The 27,206-nt window shown below is 32.1% G+C and overlaps 1 protein-coding gene across 4 annotated transcripts in view; it reads right to left on the bottom strand.

The window, feature by feature from the left end:
* The window catches only part of LOC139495749 (neurogenic locus notch homolog protein 1-like), a 58,757-nt gene that overhangs the window by 29,383 nt on the left and 2,168 nt on the right, over window positions 1-27,206 (bottom strand). For 3 of the 4 annotated variants that reach the window (XR_011657445.1, XM_071284121.1, XM_071284119.1), the window contains 19 exons: window positions 22,281-22,397; window positions 21,291-21,399; window positions 19,808-19,887; window positions 19,118-19,249; window positions 18,390-18,536; window positions 17,495-17,611; window positions 16,448-16,564; window positions 15,674-15,784; window positions 14,157-14,294; window positions 12,671-12,787; window positions 12,084-12,200; window positions 10,548-10,661; window positions 9,594-9,707; window positions 8,623-8,739; window positions 6,844-6,963; window positions 6,501-6,617; window positions 5,595-5,705; window positions 4,460-4,582; window positions 2,447-2,569 (listed from right to left, as the gene is read on the bottom strand). Coding sequence is in view for 3 of the 4 variants with exons in the window: in XM_071284121.1 (XP_071140222.1) it covers window positions 2,447-2,569; window positions 4,460-4,582; window positions 5,595-5,705; window positions 6,501-6,617; window positions 6,844-6,963; window positions 8,623-8,739; window positions 9,594-9,707; window positions 10,548-10,661; window positions 12,084-12,200; window positions 12,671-12,787; window positions 14,157-14,294; window positions 15,674-15,784; window positions 16,448-16,564; window positions 17,495-17,611; window positions 18,390-18,536; window positions 19,118-19,249; window positions 19,808-19,887; window positions 21,291-21,399; window positions 22,281-22,397 (2,241 nt within the window). In the remaining variant the exon portion in view is untranslated. The remainder of the gene's footprint in view (window positions 1-2,446; window positions 2,570-4,459; window positions 4,583-5,594; window positions 5,706-6,500; window positions 6,618-6,843; window positions 6,964-8,622; window positions 8,740-9,593; window positions 9,708-10,547; window positions 10,662-12,083; window positions 12,201-12,670; window positions 12,788-14,156; window positions 14,295-15,673; window positions 15,785-16,447; window positions 16,565-17,494; window positions 17,612-18,389; window positions 18,537-19,117; window positions 19,250-19,807; window positions 19,888-21,290; window positions 21,400-22,280; window positions 22,398-27,206) is intronic. The other variant, XM_071284122.1, reaches the window with a different exon arrangement.

Here is a 27,206-nt window from a genome sequence, read left to right as displayed (position 1 = left end):
GTGTGACCATGTTTAATGGCAATCCAAACACATCTATGTTATTCATTCGAAGTATTTATAAATTGATTTACAAATATGTTCACAATTATCATCTATAGCAAAGGGAATTTTACTAAAACACACAGAAATGTGTTTCTCCAACATATTTCAGACCATTTGTCTGACTTGTAATACACAAACCAGTGTCTGACAAATCTAATGTTTTTTTCTTATATTTTGCAGTTAGTTTGTATTTGGCCGTGTTATTATCGTACAGTGTAGTGTTAATATGATTTATTTTTTTTGTCTTTTAAACACAGACACTATTAGATCAGTTTGTGTGTCTACAGTCTTTTGGTGTAGTTTTTTGTTGTCTCTGGTGTTGATCTGTATGGTCAAGTTTTTTTATGACTTTGACAATATGTTCTTATGTTGTGTTCTGATAACTATGTCATATTTAGGGTAAGTTAACATTCAACAAAATGATATTGTATGCGGATGTCACAAGCTAAGATAACAGAGGCAAAAGAGGGGCTAAAGATACCAGAGGAACATTGCAACTCAAAGATCAAAAATAAACTAACAACGTCATTGCTAAAAATAAGAAAAAGACAAACAGTCAAATAAAATTAAACAAAACTATAAAGACTAAACAACACGAATGCCACCAAATTTTGGACGTGATATCAGGTGTTCCAGAAGAGTAAGCTAATCCTGTTCCACATGTAGCACCATTCCGTTGCTGTATAATAGCTTTCACATGTTATTCATATTTAGATTTTGATTGATCTTTATAATTCATTATTCAACATTGTCTGTAAAGTGTCTTGCTATACCATTGAATGATTCACATTATCAGTAGGGAAATTATCAATGTCGTCTGATGAAGTAAATGTTGTTTGTGTAATTGCTGTTAACATGGTAAACCGATGTTTTTTTCCATTTTTTGTATATAATTTTTAATTACATTCGTGTTTGATATTACCATTATTGGTTATGTACTACTCAATGTATTCCCATATCTCTTTCCCTTACACCATACTTTAAATCCATGTAACTTCCATTTCCAATTAAAGGAGGATAACTGGACATCTTTTTAAATAAATGTGATTTGAAATTCTCAAATCAGTATCTTTTTATCCCTTGTATGTATTTTCTATTGCTGAATGAGCTGCTGTAACTATTCCAGGCAACTACTGAGGATTCATTATTATTCAATGGATACCACTTTTTATGGTTTTGTGATGACCCAGGAACCACGAGTTCCAATGTCCAACGCATTATACACATTTTCTATAGTACTTTATGTAGACATTGACTTAATCAAATATAGAAAATGCAAAATTTCCTCAATCTACAGAAATTGGTACCAACGAAAATAAATAAATCCACAGTTACTGTAAAAGATGTAATCCAGAAAACTTTAATTTGAACAGATTGAAAAACATACAGATTTGTTTTATTTATCAAATACCAAAAACAAGAATGTGTCAAAAGTAAATGGATGCCCCACTGGAACTATCATTTTCCGTGTTCAATGGATCATGAAAATCGGTAAAAAAAATCAAATTTGGCATTAAAATTAGAAAGATGATACCATAGGGAACATGTGTACTAAGTTTCAAGTTGATTGGACTTAAACTTCATCAAAAACTACCTTGACCAAAAACTTTAACCTGAAACTCTCACTTTCATTTTCTATGTTCAGTGGACCCTGACATTTGGGTCAGAAGACTAATTTGACTTTAAAATTAGAAAGATTATATCATAAATAAAGGCAACAGTAGTACACTGCTGTTCAAACTCATAAATCAATGGACAAAAACAAAATCGGGGTAACAAACTAAAACTGAGGGAAACGCATTAAATATAAGAGAACAACGACACAACACTACAATGTAACACACACAGAAACGGACCAAGCATCAGACAAAATTCCACGAGAATAACAAATTTAACATCAAATCCAAATACATGAATTTGGGATAGACAAGTACCATGACACGTCTTATCGCAATGTTGGAACATGTGTACTAAGTTTAAAGTTGATTGGACTTCAGCTTCATCAAAAACTACCTTGACCAAAATTTTAAACCTCAAGCGGGACAGACAAACGGACGAACGGACGGACGGACAGACGGACGAACAAACGGTACGACAAACAGACGAACCGACGCACAGATAAAAAAACATAATGCCCCTCTACTATCGTAGTTGGGGCATAAAAAACTAAAAACATTCAAAACTTCTACAACAGCATAGTCAATACTATAAATAATGGACAGATGACTACAACGAACCAACACAATCCCCACTAACAATTATGGATATGTCCTGGTGTCAAAGAAGAGTAGACATTTTCTGCACTGCATTTAACATCTGTCTTTTTGTTCGTGCAAGTACGTATCTGGTGATAAATGTAAGTTTTAATCGTACAGAGTCACAAGGTCAAGAATAAAAGACTTACTTTGACACTGGTTGCCTGTATGTGTAGGAGGACATGTGCACACATATCCAACTGTAGTTATGCTGCATGCTCCTTGATTTTGGCAAGGGTTAGGATTACAAGCATTAGGTGGCGACACCGGAACTGTAAAGAAGGTATTTAACAAGTTAATTTTTGATTTGTTTAAGACGTCTTGTATATTAATTAGCCTTTTCACATTTTATTTAAACGTCGCACATGATATTTCAAAAAGAAACTCGTGTACGACAAACGACGTTTTTGATTACATTTGAGATGCATTTGTAAATTAAGTAAACACATGTACTGTAAACCACAATAACATTATTTACAGACACACCCTTCTATATTTTTATGTCATGTGTTGCTATTTATATGCACTTATTTATACAAAGGGATATATATATATCATCATTGTAGCCTCACTCACAGATATATATGTTTTTATCTTGCAATTTCAACCATTGCATTAAAGATACTTTTATAATGTATTAATACAATGGCAGAGCTAAATGTATGGCGCATCATATGAGCGTTTCGACAATAAATGTCTAAATGTCTCTAAATCTGAAGTGGTACTCCAGAGTGAAATACTTCAAAGTTTATGACCTAATAAATTAGTTAAAGTGCTGACAAAACAAAATTAACCGTTACTCCAAGTTCAAACAAAGATTCACAGATGTGCATTCAGGAGGTACTTTCATTAATTTAAAAGATTTGATATTGAATAATACAAATCTAACTTAAATTATATCCAAATGATCTTGCCAGTGTGGAAATACCAAGTCAAGAGAAACGTATTAAGTTGTTGTCATTGATTGCCGTCAAATTTGTTTTGTACAATAATGAGCCGTTGTTTTTTCTGGTTTAAATCGTTTTACTTTTTTCTATTAATTAGTATCCGTTTATAAATTGACATAAAATTAAAGTCATTTGGTGTTTGAAAAAAAACTGTCTAACTGTCAATTATGACCTTAATCTTTTTTTGATTTTAATAAAACGTTGTAAATCCTCCTCTAACTTTTTTCTGTAAAGTAAAGTGTTTTAAGACATTTCATTTAATCATATTTTCACGACGACAAAAAGTATAAAATGTTTAATAATGCAGAGAGGGACCATACTTTTAAACACTTGCACTAAATTCAGAAACTGAATAAGATACCGAATGCCAAATTTGATACTAGATCATATCCGATTCTATATAGTAATCTTTTATATTGTAATGTCTCTAATGTAAGAGTGTTTATTCAATAATATCTTTGTTCAAGATTAATTGATGCACAAAATGTGTATTGATATCATATATTTCGTCCCGTGAAGTATTTAATTTTATTTGGGGATTGCTGTTCAACAATTTATTTTCTATTCTATTCTTGTTCATCATTTTATTATTTACATTTAATTTATCGGATTTATAATCAATGTGTATCCATTTCATTACCCGAACACTATATCATACATCAGTTAACCGTCCGTTCCACAAATATGATAAGGAGCTTTTGGCCCTAATGCAGAAAGATTTTTCTTTAAACATCCATGTTAAATAAAAGTGACCTTGAAAATTACTTCTAAATCAGTATTTCCCCACCTGTTATGTCTTTTTTACTAACAAAAAACTATTGGTGCAATTATTGAAAGTTATATACTCAATGATTTCATCCAGAAAACATTAATTTTGACGGGAGTGAGAAACCGACATTTATTTAAGTAAATAAAATATATTTTGTTCAATGTACACTTTCTATGATAAAAAATATATTCAAATGTGTCATTCTACACTTATGAGGTCTACGACAAACCAAAAACTCAATGGCAAAAGGCAATAACTAGAAAGACGAGACACCAACTGAGTAACAAAGTCAAATAAAAAAGAATACCATCCCTGATATCCAGGAAGGGTTAGCAGTTTCTGCTTTACATTTGACACCTTTCGTGCTTTTCGTGCAAGTAAATAGCTGATGATTAGTTCTAATTGTACAAAAAAAGTAAACAAATCTTCAAAAATAGTATACTTACATTGACACTGGTTGCCCGTATGTGTCGGAGGACATGTGCACAAATATCCACCTGCAGTTAAGCTGCATTTTCCTTCATTTTGACATGGATTAGTATCACAACTGTTAGGTGTCGTGTTCGGAGCTGAAAAGGATGTTTAATTCTATTTAAGATGTTCATTTTTTGATTTGTCTAAGACTTTTTGTAGGTTATTTTACCTTTTACATTTTTTATGTGAACGTCATTGATGAGACTACTAACAGAAACTTGTTTACAATGTCCAGCAAACAGCGTTGATATCCTCATATCTAAACGACTTGCTTTCATATTCGTATGCAGGTATCACTGAGCTGATGGATGAATTTAAGGAAAGACTTTAACAAATGTTTTATGGATATCACAAATGCATACAAAACGTTTTGTGAAACAACAACGCTCCCTGGAAATAATGTTTCAAAAACCATTTCATACATTTACTTTTTCAATGACCGATTAAATCCGCCGTTTATTTTTGTGCAAATGGAGATTAAAAGTATGTATATTGTATAAGAAATAAATGCATATAAACAGTTTTTGTATATTCCCTTGGAAATGATCAAGTGCATTTGTTAAGGACATATGGTATTTCTCTATTTTTGCCATGACGATGCGAGTTTATTTTTAACTAATGCTATTGAAAGGTCCTTAGGAATAAATGGTCTGCCTTTTATTTAATAGTGAATGATCAATTTGACATCAATTTTAAAATATAATAAATAATGTACGTCAATGTCCCCTAATATAATATGGATTAATCAGTTTGCAAGAAACATCCTTAAAATACCTTAATAATAAAGGGACATAACATTAGTTGAATTGAAAAAAATACCAGAGGTTCTTCAGACTCTTGTAATTAAAAAAAAATACACACTCTATATCAACATTTATCAAACATCTTAAATGTTCTTTCTAAATTGAGAGAATATTTGAATATTTTGTGTTATAACACTTTTTATTTTTTTGTGACTACTATTACTTTTTTTTAGGGACAGATCTTCACAATTTCAATTAGATTTTGATTTCAAATGAAAACGGGAAATAAACCAGTAGAAAAACTATGCAATTGTTGGACATTCATTGATATTAATCCACGTATTCGGTTTTTACAATGACTTACTTTCACAAAATTGTCCTGTCCACTGCGGAATACATTCACAGAAGGGGTCGCTTCCGCGAATCGCACAATGTCCACTATTTTTACATGGACTTGAAAAACATGGATTTCGTTCTACAATTACAGAAAAAATATACTTTATAATTATTTTACTACTAAATTAAACTTTATGCAATTGATTCAAATATCTGAGAACAAGATCCATTGAAAGTTGCAGATTAATATATGAAATTAAATATAAAACAGAACTTTTTTTCTTAGCGCATTGGTGTTGTTGTGTTGATTTTTCATTCACCTAAAATCCCATCTTCCTGATATGTATCATTCATCCATTTTAATTCACGTATTTCTAATGAACAATGTTTTTTTAAACCATTATTTTGCTAATGTCAACTTTGGATACAATTATTAATCGTTGTGTACAAATTTTCATTGATGTTGTTGGTACACTAACAAACGAATGCAAATTTGACTTATGGCATATATATGCATTTTTGAAAAAAAACATGAAATCAATATCTACAGCTTTTTTCTCAATCAGAAAAAATGCATTCCAGAAAATATGTAAATACACAGAACGTAAACGTTTCTTTTTAAATTCTAAAAAAAATTAGAGTGAAAACTGTACGATAATGCAAATCCCCATGTTAATGTGATAAGAACCTTGTCTTTTTTGCTACGATACAAATGTAAATGTTAGGAATCTGTTAACGATTCAAAGACAACTTTTATTAACTCGATAGCTAGCTCATGGAGCTTTATATTTACCGGAAATGGTTCATTTATAACAATAAGATCAATTGTGTTAAAACATCTCATGTAAAATGTCATATATTATCAACTTTGCCTAAGGGCGTTTAAAACTTAGATTATGTAAATAAATGTACTCTGCTCTACATCAAGACTAACCAGTACATGTCCGTCCAAAGTATTCTGCCGTACATCGACAACTGTAGCTACCGTCTTGCCTAGTTTCGCACGTTCCTCCGTTTTGACATGGCTGGGTTCTGCATGGGGTAGGAGGGACTGAAGAAATAATTGTTACAATGTTATATCAAACATAATTTGTTTGAAGTGTACGTAACACATCTACAGAAATTTTCAGATAGATTGCTGTGTACTTGAGCAGTCAATTTGTAAAGAGATACAGATCAAATTTAATAAGTTACTTGTTATAAATGTTAAATATCGAGAATTGATTAAGTAAATTATATCCCCTTGTTATCTGTGTATGTACCAATATCTACATTACCTTCACATGTGGATCCTGTATAACCAGTTTTACATCTGCACCAATAGCTGTGACCATCAACTACACAGTATCCTTCATTTTGACAGGGATTTTCCTTGCAAGGATCCGAGACTTCAGTATCTAAATAAATTGTTACACTTACAATGAATATTAATATTACAAATATAGACACAGTACAGTTTACATCAGTACAATCCATAATGATTTAGAAATATATAATTCAAATTCATTTAGCTATGCTGAATTGATAAATAAAAAAATATGAATAAATCAAGCACTCAATATGTTAATTTGCATACACAAATAATGTATTTTAAGCTGTAACACGTCTTCTGATTTGCAGGAAGTGTTTTGTATATCAGCTTCTATATATAATTTTGTCGTGACCGGGACGAACCTTTTTTTCAAGATTAGGTACTTAAACTGCCAATGTTTATTGTTCCACCTAACAGAAGTTCCATTGGAAACTTTGTAATAAACATACATGTTTATTATTGTGTACTTTATTCAAAGAGAGAAAATTAATTCTAGATACAGTTAAATCACCGGTAGTTTGTCAATCTATATTATATTGTAAAACTAGATATATATATATATATCTTTTCTGCAGAATTTATTTGGTTGAAAAAGACTTGACTTTGTTTAATTGTTAAATAATCAATGTAATTAATATGTAATCACTTGTATGAAATTGAACTTAATTGTACTGCTCAAATTATTGGGTGTCATAATTGACAATAAAAAACTTTGTAATGTATTGTATTGTTCCTGTTGGAAAAAATATTATATACCCTTTATTCTGTAAGGAACAAATACTGTAATATCTGTTCCATTGGAAATAATGTTACAGAATATTTCTTCTACTTGGAACTTCTATTTCGTAACAAAACATGGAATTAACAAGAATGTGTACATAGTACACGGATGCTCCATCAGCACTACCATTTTCTATGTTCAGTGGATCGTGAAAATGGGGTAAAATCTCTATTTTGGTATGAAAATTAGAAAGATCATGTCATATGGAACATGTGTACTAAGTTTCACGTTGATTGGACTTCAACTTCATCAAAAACTACCCTTACTAAAATATTTAACCTGAAGCGGGACGAACGGATTAACGCATGGAAGAACGAACGAACAATAGGGCGAACGGACACACAGACCAGAAAAAATAATACCCATACATGGGGCATAAAAATAAAATTTAAAGGAATGATTGTTGTCATTTGGTTCAGACTTTTATATAAACCGTTACGGGTCATGTCAGAGTAAACGCATTATTCAGAGTGTTCAGAATGGTTGATGTTATTTCTTCATAGACAGATAAATCATTGCAGTCATTCCTTAAGAACGAAATTTACCAAAACAATTACATAAAATGTAGAAGCTACTAGCTTCCAAAATATTGTTCTAACGTATAACATTTTCGTTAGTACTAATTTAATACGCCAAGATAACAGGGATTTCAACAAGTTCTTCTTGTTTGGCCAACCATATAAAAAGGGACTTCACGGTTTATATAATATATATTGAAAAATGTACTACAAAACACCCTAGTTGACAAAAACATTGATAAGTATTTTTTTAAGATGCCCTTCTCCTACTCCACTACACATACGAATCGTGAAACTACTGTTATAAGTGATGCCACTGTCAATGAGTCTTATAGCTTAACATACTGTTCAGTTTTGCAATAGTCTTTTGAAACGTGCAACTAAAAACTATAATGAAGCTACATTTTATATAACAAAAACAACATGTATATAAACAGCATCTTACTTTGACATACTAGTCCAGTATATCCAGTTCTGCATTGACATACAAACTCATTAAATGGCTTTCGAGTACAGGTACCGCCATTTCTACATGGATTTGGATAGCAAGAATCGACAACATCTGATAATAATATACAAATACAAAGTTTACTCTAAAGATTACTATTATTGTTCTATATATCTTAGACCAATGTAATAACTAGCATTAGAAAAAATGACATAGTATTTGGCGGTGTTTGTGTTGCTCTTTCTTTAGTTTAACAGTTTCTGTTTTGTGTGCAATTGTTTGTCTTTTGGTCCTTTTGACAAATAATATATGTTAAAGTCTTCGAGACATGTGGTAGCCTTGTTCTTGTTCTTTGGCATATATTGGAGGCATTCTTAATTGCATAAATTGATTTGAGATCAAATTTAACACTACTATATCTTTAGGTCCTTTTGACAAATAATATATGTTAAAGTCTTCGAGACATGTAGTAGCCTTTTCTTGTTCTTTGGCATATATTGGAGGCATTCTTAATTGCATAAATTGATTTGAGATCAAATTTAACACTACTATATCTTTTGGTCCTTTTGACAAATAATATATGTTAAAGTCTTCGAGACATGTGGTAGCCTTGTTCTTGCTCTTTGGCATATATTGGAGGCATTCTTAATTGCATAAATTGATTTGAGATAAAATTTAACACTACTATATCTTTTGGTCCTTTTGACAAATAATATATGTTAAAGTCTTCGAGACATGTGGTAGCCTTGTTCTTGTTCTTTGGCATATATTGGAGGCATTCTTAATTGCATAAATTGATTTAAGATAAAATTGAACACTACCGTACGCCAATTTTCAAAAACAAAATAACGTCATTAAGGAAAACTACTAAAACACATTGGAATCTTTATTAGGGTCCATCTGAATTTTCCTCGATAATTTTACATCTATGATTATTTTTTAACATGTCCATCCAATACAAATATTACCGTTACAGGTTATTCCATTATAGCCTTCTTTACAGGTACAGTAGTAATATGCTCCATTTGTATGACATGTACCACCGTTTTTACATGGTTGAGAAGAGCATGAATTTATCTCTCCTATTAAAGAAAATACACAAAATGAAGATAAGTATATTTGTGAAATCCAAAGTCTTTAAGATTGATCATGTACTAGTATCAAATAATAGGTTGTTAGGATTTACGTGCACGGATTACAGACAAATCAACTTAACAAAGACTTAAGAAAGTATCAAGATTAAAATGGAAATGATTATTGACCTTTTACATTCAAATTGATTAGGATAGAAAATGTCGTTAAATCATGCTTCTTTGAAACAAATAATAATGAATAAAGGAAAATGAGTTTGTTCCTAAAATTGACAAATATTACGAATAGATTAAACATGTAAAAACCAATGTTTCCAAAATGAATGAAGACACAGAGATTTACCTGACATTAATGATTAGGAACACATAATCATTGCTGTAAAATATGTCGTCAAGTCAATGGGATATATATTTAGCAAACCTCTGTTTAGTATTAAACGTCAATGGGGATTACAAATTTATGTGTTTCATGCTAGACTTAAACGACTGTCGGCAAGTGATTCTACATTGTGATACACAAGTGAAGATTATACTGTTCAGAGTGAATTGGCTGGCCCCCTTAAAATCAAAGGTAGCTTCCTTAGATATTTATTTTTAGATAAATCACTTATTTAAAAAAAAAAAGAGTTTTTGTTGTAATCTCTGTCCTGCTTTTTTATTGTTCACTTCATTTGCCTTTTTTTTTTTTTTTTTTACACAATTGTCATCCTGATTTTTTTTAACTCAAAACTCCTGTCTAGCCTTTTTTTTTTTTTATCATATTTCACCATAGCGCCCCCGTCCCTCCATAAAAAAGGTAGCTCCCTAACGTCACTATTGATTTCAACTTACCAGAACATCTAGGACCAGTGTAACCCGTTTTACATGTACATTTGTAATAGATACCATCACGCTGACAGCTTCCATCATTATTGCAAGGATTTGAACTGCATGGATCATTATAAGCTAAAAGTACAATGAAACATAAAAATTATCTATCAATAAAGGCAACAGTAGTATACCGCTGTTCAAAACTCATAAATCCATGGACAAAAAACAAAATCGGGGTAACAAACTAAAACCGAGGGAAACGCATTAAATATAAACGGAGAACAACGACATAACACTAAAATGTAACAAACATAGACAAAATCTATTCGTTTAACATGTCCATTCCTTCATTTATGTACCAGTTAGTCTATAACCATAATCAGTCTTGCCTGAATAAATTTAGAATGGACAATTACTGTTCGAGATTTGAATGTCTGCTGAATATTTTAAATCTTTTAAAATAATATATATATGCACTTAAATTTTCAAATTTAAATACTTTTATACTTTATGCAAATGTGGGTAATTGATTTTTTGGGTAAAATATTTCTCTTTCAAAATGTAAGCAATTATCTCTGTTTTCAAATGGTTTCTGAAACCTGATTATAAAATGAATCATATAAAAATCATTAAGTGTTCATTACTAGTGTGAAGCTAGCCGTCGATAACAGCCAGCGTGATTATTCATGAGCCGTCAATAAAAGAGGGACGAAAAATACCAGAGGGACAGTCAAACTCATAAATCGAAAATAAACTGACAACGCCATGGCTAAAAATGAAAAGGACAAACAGACAAACATTTACAGTACACATGACACAACATAGAAAACTAAAGATTAAGCAACATGAACCGCACCAAAATCTAGGGGTTATCTCAGGTGCTCCGGAAGGGTAAGCAGATCCTGCTTCACATGTGGCACCCGTCGTGTTGATTATGAGATAACAAATCCGGTAAACAGTCTAATTCGGTAGGTCACATTCATGAAAGGGAAGGGGGTTGTAGTTACGCCATAAGGAACATATCCGATATCATTTGGGAAACGGTTATTCCATAACGGTCAACCAACTCGTGATGGCGTCCGTAAAAGTTACAAAGGGATGATTTCAACTTCACCATTTGGAACTCCTGATTTAAAAGCTTCCTTGTGAGCAACAACCCTCTATCAAAAAAATCATGATAGGAAATGCAAGCATGGGAATATCGTATCAATTGTGAGATATATACACCATATGCAGGTTCTGCTGGAATGTTACTACTTAGAAATTGAAAGCTAATATTCATGAGGCAACTTGCGTTCCATGAAGTGTTTTAAGAAGATATGAACGAGTATTATGATTAAAAAATGTTTTTTTTTGTTTATATTTGACATTGTTTCAAAAAGACAAGTCAGTGAGTGTCTTTTTTGAGGTCCCCGTTAATTTATTCAATTATAAAAGGATCTATTATGGTGCATGTCTTGTTTAGTACAATTAACAATAACGTTGTTTTGATGTGATTGCTTGACAATACAAACTGTGTTAATTCTAAATACAATTATTCGAAAATGCAATGCTTACTTTCACAGTTGTTTCCATAGTAATTTGAGGCACATTCACAGAAATAACTAGTTCCTTGCCCGGATGTATAACAATTCCCGCCATGTTTACATGGATTTGGATCACATGGGTTGTTGTCTAAAAACAAAACAAAACAACTTTATTTTCGATAGAAAAATACGTTCTTATGCCAAAGTTTGAGCGTGTGTGTATAATTATAAATCATTTATAGCAATAATTGAACATTTGGTTTTTATAAATCATGACTTTGTGTTACATTTTCTAAAAAATACAGCAACTCCACGACAAAGCTTAACAAAAAATGTGCTGAGGTCAACATAATATATTATATCTAGGTTTATCTAAACAACATGTCGAACTTTGATTCATTCCAGTTCTGTAAGTTAGTAAATACATTTGATCTATTTCGAATCGAGCCATATCATTTCTAGATCATCAAGTGAACTGATCGAGCTGTCACTCTGCGAAAAAACTCATAAAGTTAATTACATTGAAAGTAAATTTACTCCATATCTTTGGACCAAATTAGCATACGTATATTTAGGCAAGCCACATACATACAAACCAAAAATAAATATAATACATACATATATCACAGAGGATTCCCGAATAGCCTTGTGGACATTTACACGAGTAGGTACCACTAGAATAAATACATGTTCCACCGTTAGCACATTGGTTGTAATCACAGGAACCTGGTGATGCTATATGAATACAGAACACATAATATGGTATAGCTAGTATAAAAATACAATTATATTATTAGAATAATGTGTAAAGGAGTAGGTTCAGTAAGAGCCCTTTTTGGCCCCAAAATATAGCAGTTTTAGAAAATTGTGAAAATGTAATCTTTCAGCTATATTTTGGAAAGTAAAATGCTTCTTCTACATAAATATGAGCTGTTTTTGACAATACAATGCACAAATATCGCGTTCTAGCATCATTAAGTCTTGCTAAATTACTGAAATCTTCAAAATTTTAGCATTTTAGTTAATTTTTAGACGGTTTTCGTCTAAAATGAAAGTGGCCGCATTCGTGTTCATTCATAGTATTGAAATGTAAGTTGTATTTAATAATAATACAAAACATAAAAAAGGTTGAGGATGAACACGGATGCGGCCACTTTCATTTTTGACAAAAACTATCTGGAAAGTGACTTTTTTTGGCATATTTGATAGAAATTTTCATATTTAAGCTTGAATCAGAGCGTTTTTAATGACTAAATCAGTTAAAATCCTTCGCATAAACAAATCGAATCAATTGAAATAGACACTTTAGTGTTTAAAAAGTGTCCAAAATCTTTCTTTAGATGAACCTGAAATTTGAGGCCAAAATCGGCCCTTACCGGACCTACTCCTTTGTTATGCTTGTCAAAATACAGAAGACGATAACGTTCATTTCATACAAATGAATGTATAATTTTATCCATTAAAAAATATTCTTGTTCTCAATACATAAGTATTGTCGTAAACTTTTTTAATCAAAATATACTGCAATTCGACACTTTTCAGATATACATCGTTTTTGGAATATTCGGTTGTTAAAAGCTGTGCAATTTCGTATTTTTGTTTGTTCTAAGACCTTCCATATATTTTGATTCTGGATCCGCCACTGCTAGGCGTAATGTGTGTCTGGCGCAAAATAAGTCTAGTATGATGCCTTAATTAGTAAATATAAAGTTTTTGTTTAATTCAAACAAGGCTGGCAGCTAAATGTGTAATTTATATTATTGTTCATTCTTGTCCGTTGGTTTGTGGTAGATAGTTGTCTTTAGTAAAACTATCACATCTCCTCAATTTTGTATAGTATGTTTCATAAATTCCTTTTTGGAAAACTCTGATTTTTTTTACAATAGCTTATCATAGAATACTATGTATGCAATTGCAAATTTTGCTTCTCATTGCCTACCACAAATGGTGTTGCCACAGTTACAGACAGCGTAACTATGATCAATCTCCAAATACTAACATGGCCGACAACACTTCCACTGTTGACGTTTTTGTTTTTTTGTAATTGAACTTTTTCAAGCATTGTCAAATATAAATGCAAAAACAAACATTTTATTTTACCAACCTAAAGCTCCTCCCATACATTGGTGTCCACATCCATTAGAACAGCACAGTTGTCCCGTAGGACACGTGTCGTCACTACTACATTTCTCGTCACAAGTACCGGCAGTACCACTTTGTATTACTGGACACTTCTCTTCCTCTTAAAACAATAATTGAATGGGTAATACATTAACCATAAATAAGTGGTAACACACAAATTGTCTGTTATTATATTAGTAGAACTTCTAAGGGAGCTACCATTTGAGTTTTAGGGGGGGGGGGGGGGGGGGCTAGGATGAAATTTGAAAAAAAATAGGCAGGACAGGAGATTTGAGTAAAAAAGAAAGGCAGGATGAGACAATTGCCAAAAAAAAAAAGTCAGGACGACAATTTAGGTAAAAAAAGTCAAGATAAACTAAAAAATAAAAGCAGGACCAAACAGAGTGAAAAATAAAAAGGCAGGACAGAGATTACAGCTAAATAAAATGCAGGACAAAATTTGTCATCCTAGCCCCCCCCCCCCCCCCCCCCCCCCCCCATACAAATCAAATGGTAGCTCCCTAAGTTCATTCAAATGTGCTTATTGCTAGGATATTGGAGCTTTTTATGTTCTTTCATGTTATTCACTTTACGAGTCATTTAATCGTACATTCATCATAAGCAAGTGGTAACACACAAATTAATTATCCGCTATAATGTTAGTAAAGCTTCAAAGTGCATGCAAATGTGCTTGTTGTTAGGATATTAGAGCTTCTTATGTACATGTACCCCTTACAATAAAGGTACATTTGTACATGTATTCATTTAATTCAATTTACGAGTCCTTTTTAAATATTTTGTGTTTGTTTGCGTATTCATTTACTGGTACCTCACATTGTTAATAAGTGATCAATATAAATGCTTATTCTGGTGCGGAATTGTCTTGCTGTATTGAAGACGCCTGGGTGGCCTTGGGCTGTTTTTGCTACATGTATTTGGTCGGGTTGTTGTCTCTTAAACATATTTCCAATTTCCAATATCATCTCTATTACAAGTTTTCACGTCATTTGACCTTTGTCTTTGGAAATCGTACAATATCTTCTTATCTTAAGGATGTTTGCTTGTTATGTTTTGTAATCTTTGTCAGATTTTAGAAATCCTCTGGTTTTATCCATTTGAATGCCTAAAACAGTTTTGGCCTTTGACCCCCATTTTTCTTTTTATAGATCTTGTACATGTATAATTATAAGCCATTTGTAAAAGTCTTATAAAACCTAATTTATTTTTTAATAGTTTTTGAGAACTTTAACTGGCCAATCATAAAGCTATGAAAAGTCAAGAGATAACAAATCCCTGCCAAATTTCCAATGGCTAATATCTCGAAAGCAAGCAAATTGACCCCTATATTTGTTTTTGCTTTTTTGATTCCTCAACTAATCCCCTATCAATATAATATTATACTAGTGTTTCGGAAAGCTATTTATTTTGAAACTGAGCAGCAAACTTCCTTAACATACAAAATTAAACTCTAAAGTTTACAACTAATCCTTTGATCACTACCTGAGCATTCAGATCCGTAGTATCTTTTGGGGCATTTACAGGACCAGTTTGTACCATCAGTGTGGCAAGTCCCGCCATTTTTACATGGGTTATATGGGTTGCATGGATTCCCTGTAAAACGTTATAGAACAACTAATTTAATACATCAGAGATATATATCTTTGATCATAGGTTGTGCATTCAAAGAACAGTTGACATCTGATATCATTTGAAATAGAAAAAAAAATGCTTCGGCATCGACTCCGTTTATAACGTGCATTGCTTTTTCCACAAACGGGAAACGTTCTAATTATTTCAACTATATAATACTAGTAGCTAAGGAATTAAAAGTATGTCTATGACAACCGAAAGATTTGTTTTCTATAGAATATTATTTTGGTTAAAGCAAATTTCATAACAAGTACAAATCAGAAAAAAAAGATGATTTTGATATATTTATAGTATAAGAAGTTTTTTTGTATTAGAATAAAATTGATGTTATCAAAAGATCCAGCTAACGCCATGAATTACTCCTTAAATGCATGCTTTACTTATGTTTAAATAATAGACGTTAAAACTTTAAGCTATATTCAGACCAAAAAACAGAAAGCTTAGATATGTCCTGACGAAAACACAAATAGCATCATCTACTAACATATTTCTTAAGTGTATGATTAACTGACCGTTGCGTCATGTAACAAATATATAGTTACAGATGATAAATGGCCGTACAGATGATGCTCACAATTAAACGAAAACTAAAACATACAGTACTGGATATATTATTTTACTTACATTCGCATAGTTGACCATAATAACCTTTTGGACAAATACATGTATAGGCACCGGTATCAGTTGATCCTACACAAAAACCATGTTTACAAGGGTTAGGGTCACAGGGGTTTGCGATATCTGAAAATGATCAATACATGTACATTTTATAAGATGGCGTAACACTTTTTCATCCTACCAAATCTTGTGACTCCGATTCTTTATGAAGTGTTTTCGATTTTGTTTGTACGTTTTTATTTACAAGAGAGCTAGCAAGAAAGTATTTTCTGAATGTGTCAGTCTGTGCGATAAAGGGTTCGTTATTATTGTATGTTTCAAAGTTGTCGCCTTGATTGTGCATGTACTATGCATGTACTATTTCTCCAAGTACGTTAACCAAACAAAGATGTGGTATGATTGTCAATTTGACACCTCTCCAACATTTATAAATATGGTTCATATGTTGTTAAAGCAACCTCAACGATTGCATTGTTAATGCTGTATAATAACAATAATCTAGTATTTAGTAGCAATAAACATTACATACAGATACAATTGAGAATGGAAATGGGGAAAATGTCAAAGAGACAACAACTCGACCAAAGAGCAGACAGCAGCAGAAGGCCACCAATGGGTCTTCAATGCAGCGAGAAACTCCCGCACCCAGAGACGTGCTTCAGCTTGCCCCTAAACGAAATGTATGTTGGTTAAGTGAGAATGTACGTCATACTAAACTCCCAAATATACACAAGAAACTTAAATAAAAATTCATACAAGACTAATTAGCCAGTTAAGAAGTAACTAAACGTTTATGTTTGTTACAGATGTCGTTTTCCAAAAATTTAGTCAGTTGAAATATAGGTGAATTCGTGATTTCCATTTGTAGAAACTCAATGTAAAATTTGCGTCAAACAAGAATGGTATTATTGGCAGCTTTGTCAGCCGGGACAAGAACAAATTCCTTGGCGAGTTCTTTTATTTTATGTTTGATACGCGAAATATGGTTCTTATTTACACTTTTGAGCATTAATTTAAAGAATGTCCTACCACCAACTAATTTAATCAACCTACCATTGCATGTTTTACCACAGTATCCAGTCGTACAGGTACATGTATAAGTACTATCACCTGTTTTAGTACATACTCCACCATGGTTACAAGGATTGGGATCACATGGGTTACTAGATTCTGAAAAAGGAATTACCTGAAGATGAAATCCGACACATATATGTAGAAAATAATTAACATAATTTAACATAGTGCACTTGGCTCAATGATATTGATAGAATAACAGCAGTATACAGTTAATTTACTTAAAATCAATAAGTTATGGGTATGGAGAAAAAAAACCTTCCAAAAACATAATATTAGTTACCCTCATCCATGTTAGATTCTAGACATCGTAATGACAGCATGCCATTATTGTACATGTATGACTGTAGCCTGTTTAGGTACACTGGGGACAGTTAAGATCGTTTTAGTTATTTTCTTATATATACGGTGGTTCTTTGCTTTTAACACCATGTTTTACACATGTTGGGTTGTTTGCGTAATCAGAAACGTCAATTTTTGAAAGAAAAAAAAAGAAAAAGTATATTGTATGTCTATGCATTATAACAATTACTGTATTTACAAGAAAAAATGTTGTTTTTTGTTTTTCACACCATATGTTTTTATCCATATATTATACATGTATGGATGCAAAGACACTTATACAATACTGTGGATTCAGTTATTTTCGTGGGTATCATTTTTCGTGGATTGCTTAAAAATTGCATGTTCGTGGATATTTGATTTCGTGGTTTTGAATATATATGTATTTACAGCCAATTGAAAATATGTTATTCGTTGAAAATTTGAATTCGTTATTCACATGTACCCACGAAATCCACTAAAATTGATATCCAACGAATACTAAATTAATAATGAATCCACAATATAGCTATTATTAAAAAAAAGTACATACGATCGCAGTTAATGCCTTTGTAACCACCCATACACACACAGCTGTAACCGTCCTCTTTAAAGTTGTCTTTTTTAAACTGTTGGTAACACACGCCCCCATTTTTACATGGGTTAGGCCAACAGTAATTCTTTTCTTCTGGTTGTAATCCTGGGAAGAGAATATATAATATATAATACAATGCATACATACATACATACATACATTATATATAAAAAAAAGAAGATGTGGTATGATTGCCAATGAGACAACTCTCCACAAGAGACCAAAATGACTCAGAAATTAACAAATTATACATGGTACTGCATTCCCGGGCAGTCCATGATTGATAAAACGGGGCGTTATTCCAGATAAATAATATGTATATTGTAAAAATGTAAAAAGTTCCAAAAACCGTGCAAAATGTAAGAATTTCGTTTGTTTGACATATCTTCTTTTTATATTTATGTTCAGTAAAGTCTGCACTAGGTGTAACACGGTCTAGTGACTGCAAGCTTAAAGCTGACTGGCACTAAATATTTGGCATCGATTATTTCAGAATCTGGTAAATTTTAGAAATAGCTGTCTGGATAAGTGTGGTGCTAATCAAACGAGTGTTGTTTTATTTCGGAGGTTGCAGTTTCTAGCCCCTACCAACACCCCCCTAAACCCCCCAAAGAAAGAAACCAAAAAGAAAAGGTTCTGAACACGAAATGAATTAGAGACCTTTGAAAAATCGAGATATTACATACCTTGACAAGTTGGTCCTATCCAGCCAACTGGACATTTACATTCGAAAGTGTAATCTTTCTTGACACATAGTCCATAGTTGTGACACGGATTAGGTTTACATGGATCTGTCGAAACTTGTGTTACTTGTGTTGCTGGAAAATAGTAAAACATCGAACTAAATATTTTTTAAATACATGAAATAACGAATACTATTAAAAAGAAATGCAGTCTCAAAAAATCTGGGCAGAGGTTATAATTAAGACAGTATTTAGCAGTAATAAGATGTCTAAATATACAATAAATAATATTGAAACAACAAAGATTATTTTCATCAAACATATGTTTGTTACTTAAAATGTTTAAATGCTATAAAGTTAGTATGGTTTTATTATATATTTGTTTGTGATTTCAAATGGTTCATATTTTTCAGTAAAGAGGCAGAAATACAAAAAGGAAATTTACAAATCTCATATATCGCAGAAAAAAATTACAAAGCCATGGCAAAACAGAAAAAAGAAAAGGACGAACAGATACAAAAGTTCACAAAACACTACACAGAAAACTTAAGAGTGAGCAACACGAAACCCTAGAGAAACCGGGGGAACTCAGGTGCATCAAATGAGTTCACAGTGTCTCCTCCTCGTTGCGTTTACCATTTGCTCCTACTTTAGTGTTGCAGTCGAAATAAATGATAATTTTATTTTACTTACATCCACATTGTGCTGAAGGTATTTTTATTCCTTTTCCGCTGGTATAGAAAAAGGCATTGCATCCACCACAATAATTGTTACTAGAAATATATATAAGCAATGAATCTGTCTGGGAATATATTGCCACATCTAAGATACATGTACACAATAAATAAACGGATACAACAAAGAGGTAAGGTCAGTTTCCTGTTGACTTACCTGAAGACGATTAAGAGAAAAGGAATATACTGGTGGTGCAGGTTCACTTGCCATTTTTAGACTTATACTATGAAAAGAACATGTTGACTAGTAGTATACGGTAGTTTTACTCGTTGTTGAAGGCCGTACGTCAACATTCGATTGCATATGTATGTGTCATATGGTCTCTTGTAGATAGATGACTTATTGGCAACCATACCACATCTTCTTGTTTGTACGTGTTACTAATATATGAACATGAAACCTTCTTTTCAAGGAATCACCGATGATAAGACAGGTTAAAGGAGAGTATGGCTATAGATTTAAATCTAAAATGATATTTGTGCTCCTATCTTTCTACGATTTTTTGTTTGAAGAAGTAACTAATAGTTTATTTCGCGTCCATGAAAAAACGAGAAACAATGGACAATAAATTATATAGACACAAGCGCTTGAATACTAAGTCGGCCAGCAAGAAAGGCTAGATATTTGACTATCATTGTACAGTGTGGGCATGTTATTAAGGTTGTCTTATCTTGCAAACATGCATACCCCTCAAACAGTAGTTTCAAGATTTCTTTATTATGCGTAGAGCATGACAACTACTACAATTATTTTTTTACCAGTCGCAAAAGAGCCTCAATTAATAGTATAACGAATCAAGTAATCCAGAGCCTCATCTTTTTAAATAGAGTTTTCAACTTTTTTTTGATATAGCATGCTGTGCCTAATTAATCTCACACTGCTGTTTATTTTTCAATTGTTGTTCTTTCTTTTGACTTTCTTGTTAAAACGATAATAATCACAAAATCATATATATGTTGTGTACAAGTTCTCAGTGTTTTATGAACTGCTTAATACAAATGGATGATGTACGCATACAGTCTGTTTGTTTCGCAGACTTCAGTCATATTTTCACAACTTCATCATACAGTCTATTACCAAACATTGATACAAAAACATTATAAGACTATAACAAGACTTTTTATTGGTATGAATATGGTATGAGGAGAAAAATAAAATTAAAATTTAAACTATTCAGGTATCCTCATTTCCAGTTTAAGGACAAAGAGACTAACACTAAATGTTAGGTTGAAGTATATAAATTTAAAATTAAGACATTAAATTTGTACATTTTAGAAGATTAACCTATGTCACCTGGTGCAAGATGGTATGTGTCAAAAAACTTATAACTTGTACACAAACCCTGTACAAATTATAATGTGTACAAACTTACATCTTGTACACAACATATACATGACTAAGAAGCATATAAATATGTTATTCTGTTACAAATGTATCTTACCAACAAAATGCGTTTTTGTAATTTGGACAGGTCTGTACGTCACAAGGGGCTGTAAAACACGAGGTAAATGGGAGTTGAGCAGAACAACTGTAGACAGGACACTGAAACTCTGTAAGAAAAAAATCATATGATCAATATAGTATCTATGAACAAGTATATACTAGGAGCCTGTAATAAAGTGGTTGTCGTGAGTTTATGTGTTACATATTTGTTTTTTGTTCATTTCATAAAATAAATAAGGCCGTTAGTTTTCACGTTTGAATTGTTTGACATTTTCATTTCGGGGCCTTTTATAGCTGACTATGCGGTATGGGCTTTGCTCATTGTTGAAGGCCGTACGGTGACCTATGGTTGTTAATTTCTCTGTCATTTTGGTCTCTTGTGGAGAGTTGTCTCATTGGCAATCTTACCACATCTTCTTTTTTATATAGACACTGAAACTCTGATAAAATAAATCACATGATAAATAAAGTATCTATGAAAAAAAAGTATAACAATATTACGTTTACAGATATAGGGCTCTTTTTATAAAAAAAATTATGACAGAAAATTGATCGTTAATTATACTGAAATTTTAATGAAATCTGTTCAATGCCAGTATTTTTATTGTACAGATTTTTTTGGTGAAATACTAAGTCGCAGATATCTACAAATAGGTTAATGCTATTGATGGCCTTCTGCTGTTGTCTTTTCTATAATCGGGTTGTTGTCTTTTTAACACATTCCCCACTGCTATGCTCAATTTTAATGCTAAGGATTAATTTATACTAATACTGCCTCCACACGTGGAGCATAATCTGTTTATCTTCTGGGGTTCATGAGATAATTCTCGATGTGCTTTTGGGATTCTACTTGCAAAGTATTTAGTTTCATATGTTGTCTGATATGAACTGTTGTTCATCTATTTTTCGATGGTGTTGTCAGTTTATTTTCGACACATGAGTTTGAATGTGTCTTTATTATCTTTTGTCTCTCTGTAAACGATATTACCTCCACAAGTTAGTCCATGCCAGTTCCCTTTACAGTGGCACACAAATTCATCTGTCCCTTGTATTACACACGTACCATCATGTTGGCAAGGGTTTGTATCACATGCTGTATTACGGTCTATAAAACATAATAAAAACTATAAAAACACAACAAAAAACAACAAATTTTAATGCAATCGCCTTTTCTCTGCTTGTTGCGTTTTTTAATTTCTGTTTTGGTCTATAAAAAAGACACATAAAACACAATCAAAACAATACAAATAGCAAAGCAATCGTTGTTTGTGTTTCTGCAATACATACTGTAAACCAACTTATTTTTGCGAGCGATTTTTTTTATCGCGACTTTCGCGAGTAGAAAAATATCGCAAATATATATACAAATAATCGAGAATAGGTAAAAATTTGATGATTTCTTACTAAACAACTTCAAGTCAATGTGAGAATCGCGAAATTAAATCGCCGCGAAATGGACTAGAAAGGGCTATACGCGAAATAAGTATACGCGAAAATAAGTTTGCAATACATACATGTATGTAAATAGTGATATTGTCATGGATTGATACCCTATATCCTTGCTTTTCTATTACAATAATTCAAACTATTAATTTAATTATCAATATTTTTGTCATCTTTACATCAAATAAGTGGTGAAAGAATAGTTGCATTGTTTGTGTTAAAACTACAAATTTAAGATTATAAGCTATGCTTAGAACTCAACGGAAGCATTAAGGAAATAGGATAGCAGTGGACAATTCGCCTATTTCGAATCTAATGAATTCTGGGTAATATTTTCAAAAACGTACACCAAAACGTTGTGATTCGTTTAAAACGGTCTAAGCATTTGGAAATTTAACCAATGACTTAACGTTATTTTCATTTTGTTGTACAAACAATAGTCCTCTAGATTCTGAAAAAGACGAATTACATGTACATGTAGGTTATAGAAAGTGATCAGGGTTGATTATTTATAATGCAGTATCTGAAATATTTATGTTTATTTAATTTCTGTTAAACGGACTAGATAAAAAAAAACACTGGTATTGCTATAATTTAAGACTTAGCTGTATCTTCCGACTTTTTTTAAACATAGCCTTTAAAAATCTGAAAACGTAGTATAATTGCCAAAACGAGACAGCAATTTACCAGTGACCAAATGACAAAGGAATGTCCCTGTACTGTTTTTAACAATGAGCAAAACCCATACTGCATTATCTATACTACTGAAAGGAGAGACCGATTTTATTGAGTCGAAACTCCTCTGAAACCATATATAGGAATAACTGTGCACCTTATAACTAGCGCGTTTTTGCTAAATGACAATACGAATTTAAAAAAAACGGGCTTAAAATGGGGCGTAGGTTCTTTGATTCAGTCACGGACCCGCGATGTCGTAGGGCGTACGGTGACCTATAGTTGTTAATTTCTGTGTCATGTTGGTCTCTTGTGGAGAGTTGTCTCATTGGTAATCATACCACATCTTCTTTCTTTTTTATATATTCTTGTCAATTCAATTATAAAAGACAAAAGTCCCGAAATAACAATATGGTTTGACAATTCAAACGAGAAAATGTCTTTGCGGTCACATTGTTACATACAATCAATTATTATATAGCTAACAGATATAATCACGATTATGACAAAGTTTTCTAGGCTGGTGTTCGTAGAAAACATTCGTCAGTATCATTAATAATATTAAGAATAACGCCTAGATTGTTTAATATTATTAGTTAATGATACTGACAAGTGTTTTCTACGAACACCAGCCGAGAAAACTTTGTCATAATCGTGACTATATCTGTTAGCATTATTCAAAAGCTTGACAAGTCAGATAGTCAAAGGTGTCATAATCGTGACTATATCTGTTAGCATTATTCAAAAGCTTGACAAGTCAGATAGTCAAAGGTATAACATTGTGATCAACATTTTACTATTTGCAAAAATTTCATTAGAATTAAATGAAAATCCTAATGAAACTATCACAACATATCCTAATAATTACATTATAATATTTTATTCTGATTGGCTAACTGCACATCACAAATTCCGTAAGCAGTTGTAATGCTCAATACAACTTTTCATTCGACATGATAACACGTGCTCCAACAATAAAGTGCACAGGTGAATTAAATAATAAAATATATAAAATTCGTGTTTTAGTGATCATAGCTAAAAAATGTAATTATAAGTATTGAATGCTTCTTTTTGAAACTTTATAGGGTTGTAAAAGCGTTTCATACAAAATGTACTTCGGTCAACGCTTTTACAATCATGCTTTTACACCCCAATAAATTTACAAAAAGAAGCATTCAATTCTTAAATGAATCGGTTTAAACAGTGTACTTGTTTGCTTTATGATTACAAATGTATATAGAGTGCATTTATTTCTAACGAAAATTTTGTAAGCGTTGTGTGGCGTTTGTTGAACATTGTTTTCTAAACGCTACAAATGTAGAAACAAATACATCGTTTAATAAGTCTTTACTGACCCTGTTTGAACTTTCAATAATGCATGCACATGTTGTTGGTAAACACACTTTTTTACAAACGTAGAAACTTATACATCGTTTAATTAGGTTGATGTTAGAAACAAATATAGCGTTTGTACTAACAAACGATGAACGACAAACTGTAGACGCATTTTTAGCGAGTGCATAGTTTGTCAAAGTTTACGTTAACTTTGCAAACGTATGTTAGAAAAAAATGATCAAAACATGTGCGCGCTTAGCCGTTTGCATCGTTTATGTTAGAAGCAAATGCACTCGTTCATGTAGTTGGACTGAAATTATTGACCGATTAAATGCTTTAGAAAGGAGGATTAACCCAATTCCATAAATCTGTGCATAATTATCCCTACTTAAGTTATTATGTGTCTCTGGAATATTGATACTCTGATCATAAACGCGGATTAAAGCGTGCTCATCCGCTTACAAAGGTAACAAATTCAGGGTGAATGACGAAATATTAAAATACAAATATGTATAAAAATATCATTCAATCTATTATTTACTATATTGGAATTTTCAAATTACATAACATATTTCTTTCTAGTAACATAAAAATTAAAATGTGTTCGATTGTGCAGGGAATTACAATACTATGAAATATTCGCCACTGTACTCAAAGCAATCAAACATTTGATTAGATACTCTAACGACCCTCCCCTCCCCCCCCAAAAAAAAACCAAACACACAACTAAAAACAACAACAAACAAAAAACAAAACAAAAAAAAACATAATCAAATTCATATGTGTTTAACATGTACAACAGATGCAATTACATGTATACATACATAACTTATTATTTTATTTGGGGGTAAATGCATATACATGTATGTTTGGAAGATCACATTTAATTGTAAATTGAGAAGCGTTGAAAAGGAATGTGCGTGAATTCTTATTTTGACGAGAATCATAGAAATCCTTAGACGCAAAGGTAACACAATAATGGGTAGTTAACATATCTCAAATATATAACTGCAGTGTAACCTGGCAAAGCCGAATCCTGCATAAACCGAAAACCGGTATAAACCAAACATGTTCTTAAGCACTGTCATATCAAATTGTATGCGTCGTGAACCTGATAAAACCGAACATCGATCAAAACCAAACAAAATCTTAAGTCTCAAAGAGGTTCGGTTTAAACAGGTTTCACTGTACATAAAAAAGGATGTAATAATGAGACAAATCTCCACCAAAAAGCCAACTTGCACATAATGTAAGAACTATAGGTCGCATTACGGCTTTTAACAACGAACAAAGCCCATACGAAATAGGCACCTATGATAGGCCTCAACACAATTCAAACGAGAAAACTGACGGCCTAATTTATTTACAAAATAATGAATGAAACCAAAGGTTAGACAGGAACAAACGACAACCACCGAAAAACAGGCTTTTGACTTGGGACAGGCTCATTCAGAATGTGGCGGTTTATTTAATTTAAAGGCAGCCACCCTCTCCTCTCCTGGTACATTTCACGTGGTGTACAACAGAAGAACACACTATAAAATCAATTATTTTGTTTTAAATCAAAAGCTGACAACTAGCACTGTAAGATTCACACGACGACTGGTGTGTTGGGAAGTCTCTGTCAGTTGTCAATACCCCTACACCTGTGCAATGATGGTTTAACACAAGCTTAGGGTAATATCAACAAAATGAGGTAAATATTTTATTTTAAATACGGTCAATTTAACATTAAAAGATACAATAACAAGAATATGTCCCCAGTACACGGATGCCCTATCCGCACTATCATTTTATATGTTCAGTGGACCGTGAAAATGGGGTAAAATTTCTAATTCGGAATTAAAATTAAAAAGATCATATCATAGGGAACATGTGTACTAAGTTTCAAGTTGATTAGATTTCAACTTCATCAAAAACTTCCTCGACCAAAAGCTTAAATCTAAAGCGGGACAGACGAACGAACGCACAGACCAGAAAACAAAATGCCCATAAATACACACCATTCAAGATACATCTTAAATGCGAAAAATTACTTGACTGAACCTAACGCACATGCATAAATCAGACAAATAATGCAAATGGACCATGCGCCTGTAGTCATTTATATACAATGCTTTGCAAGCTTGCATTATAATGTCTTTATAGTTTTTATTATCAAAATAACACCTGAACTCAATCTAACATTCAAAATGACATTATTCGATTGTGATGGTGTTTTAATAGCACATCATGTTTGGACATTTATGATAATTTAACCCTAAAATTTGTTTTCATTGAAATTATTCCGTGAAGTTTGAAATATTGGCAACATTTACAAACATCTTAATTTAATTACTTACAGAGCAACAATCCCGGCGATATTTATTTGTTAAGTCGTCGAAAAAATTATGCCCATTGCCCTCGCCATATACATTTAACAATGCACATTATCGTAATGATATTTCGCGAAAATATTTCG

The sequence above is a fragment of the Mytilus edulis genome, chromosome 11, assembly GCF_963676685.1.
Source record: "Mytilus edulis chromosome 11, xbMytEdul2.2, whole genome shotgun sequence".
In the NCBI taxonomy this organism is placed as follows: domain Eukaryota; kingdom Metazoa; phylum Mollusca; class Bivalvia; order Mytilida; family Mytilidae; genus Mytilus; species Mytilus edulis.
The sequence above is the reverse complement of the archived record's forward strand: the minus strand, read 5'-3'. Positions and strand labels throughout refer to the sequence as shown.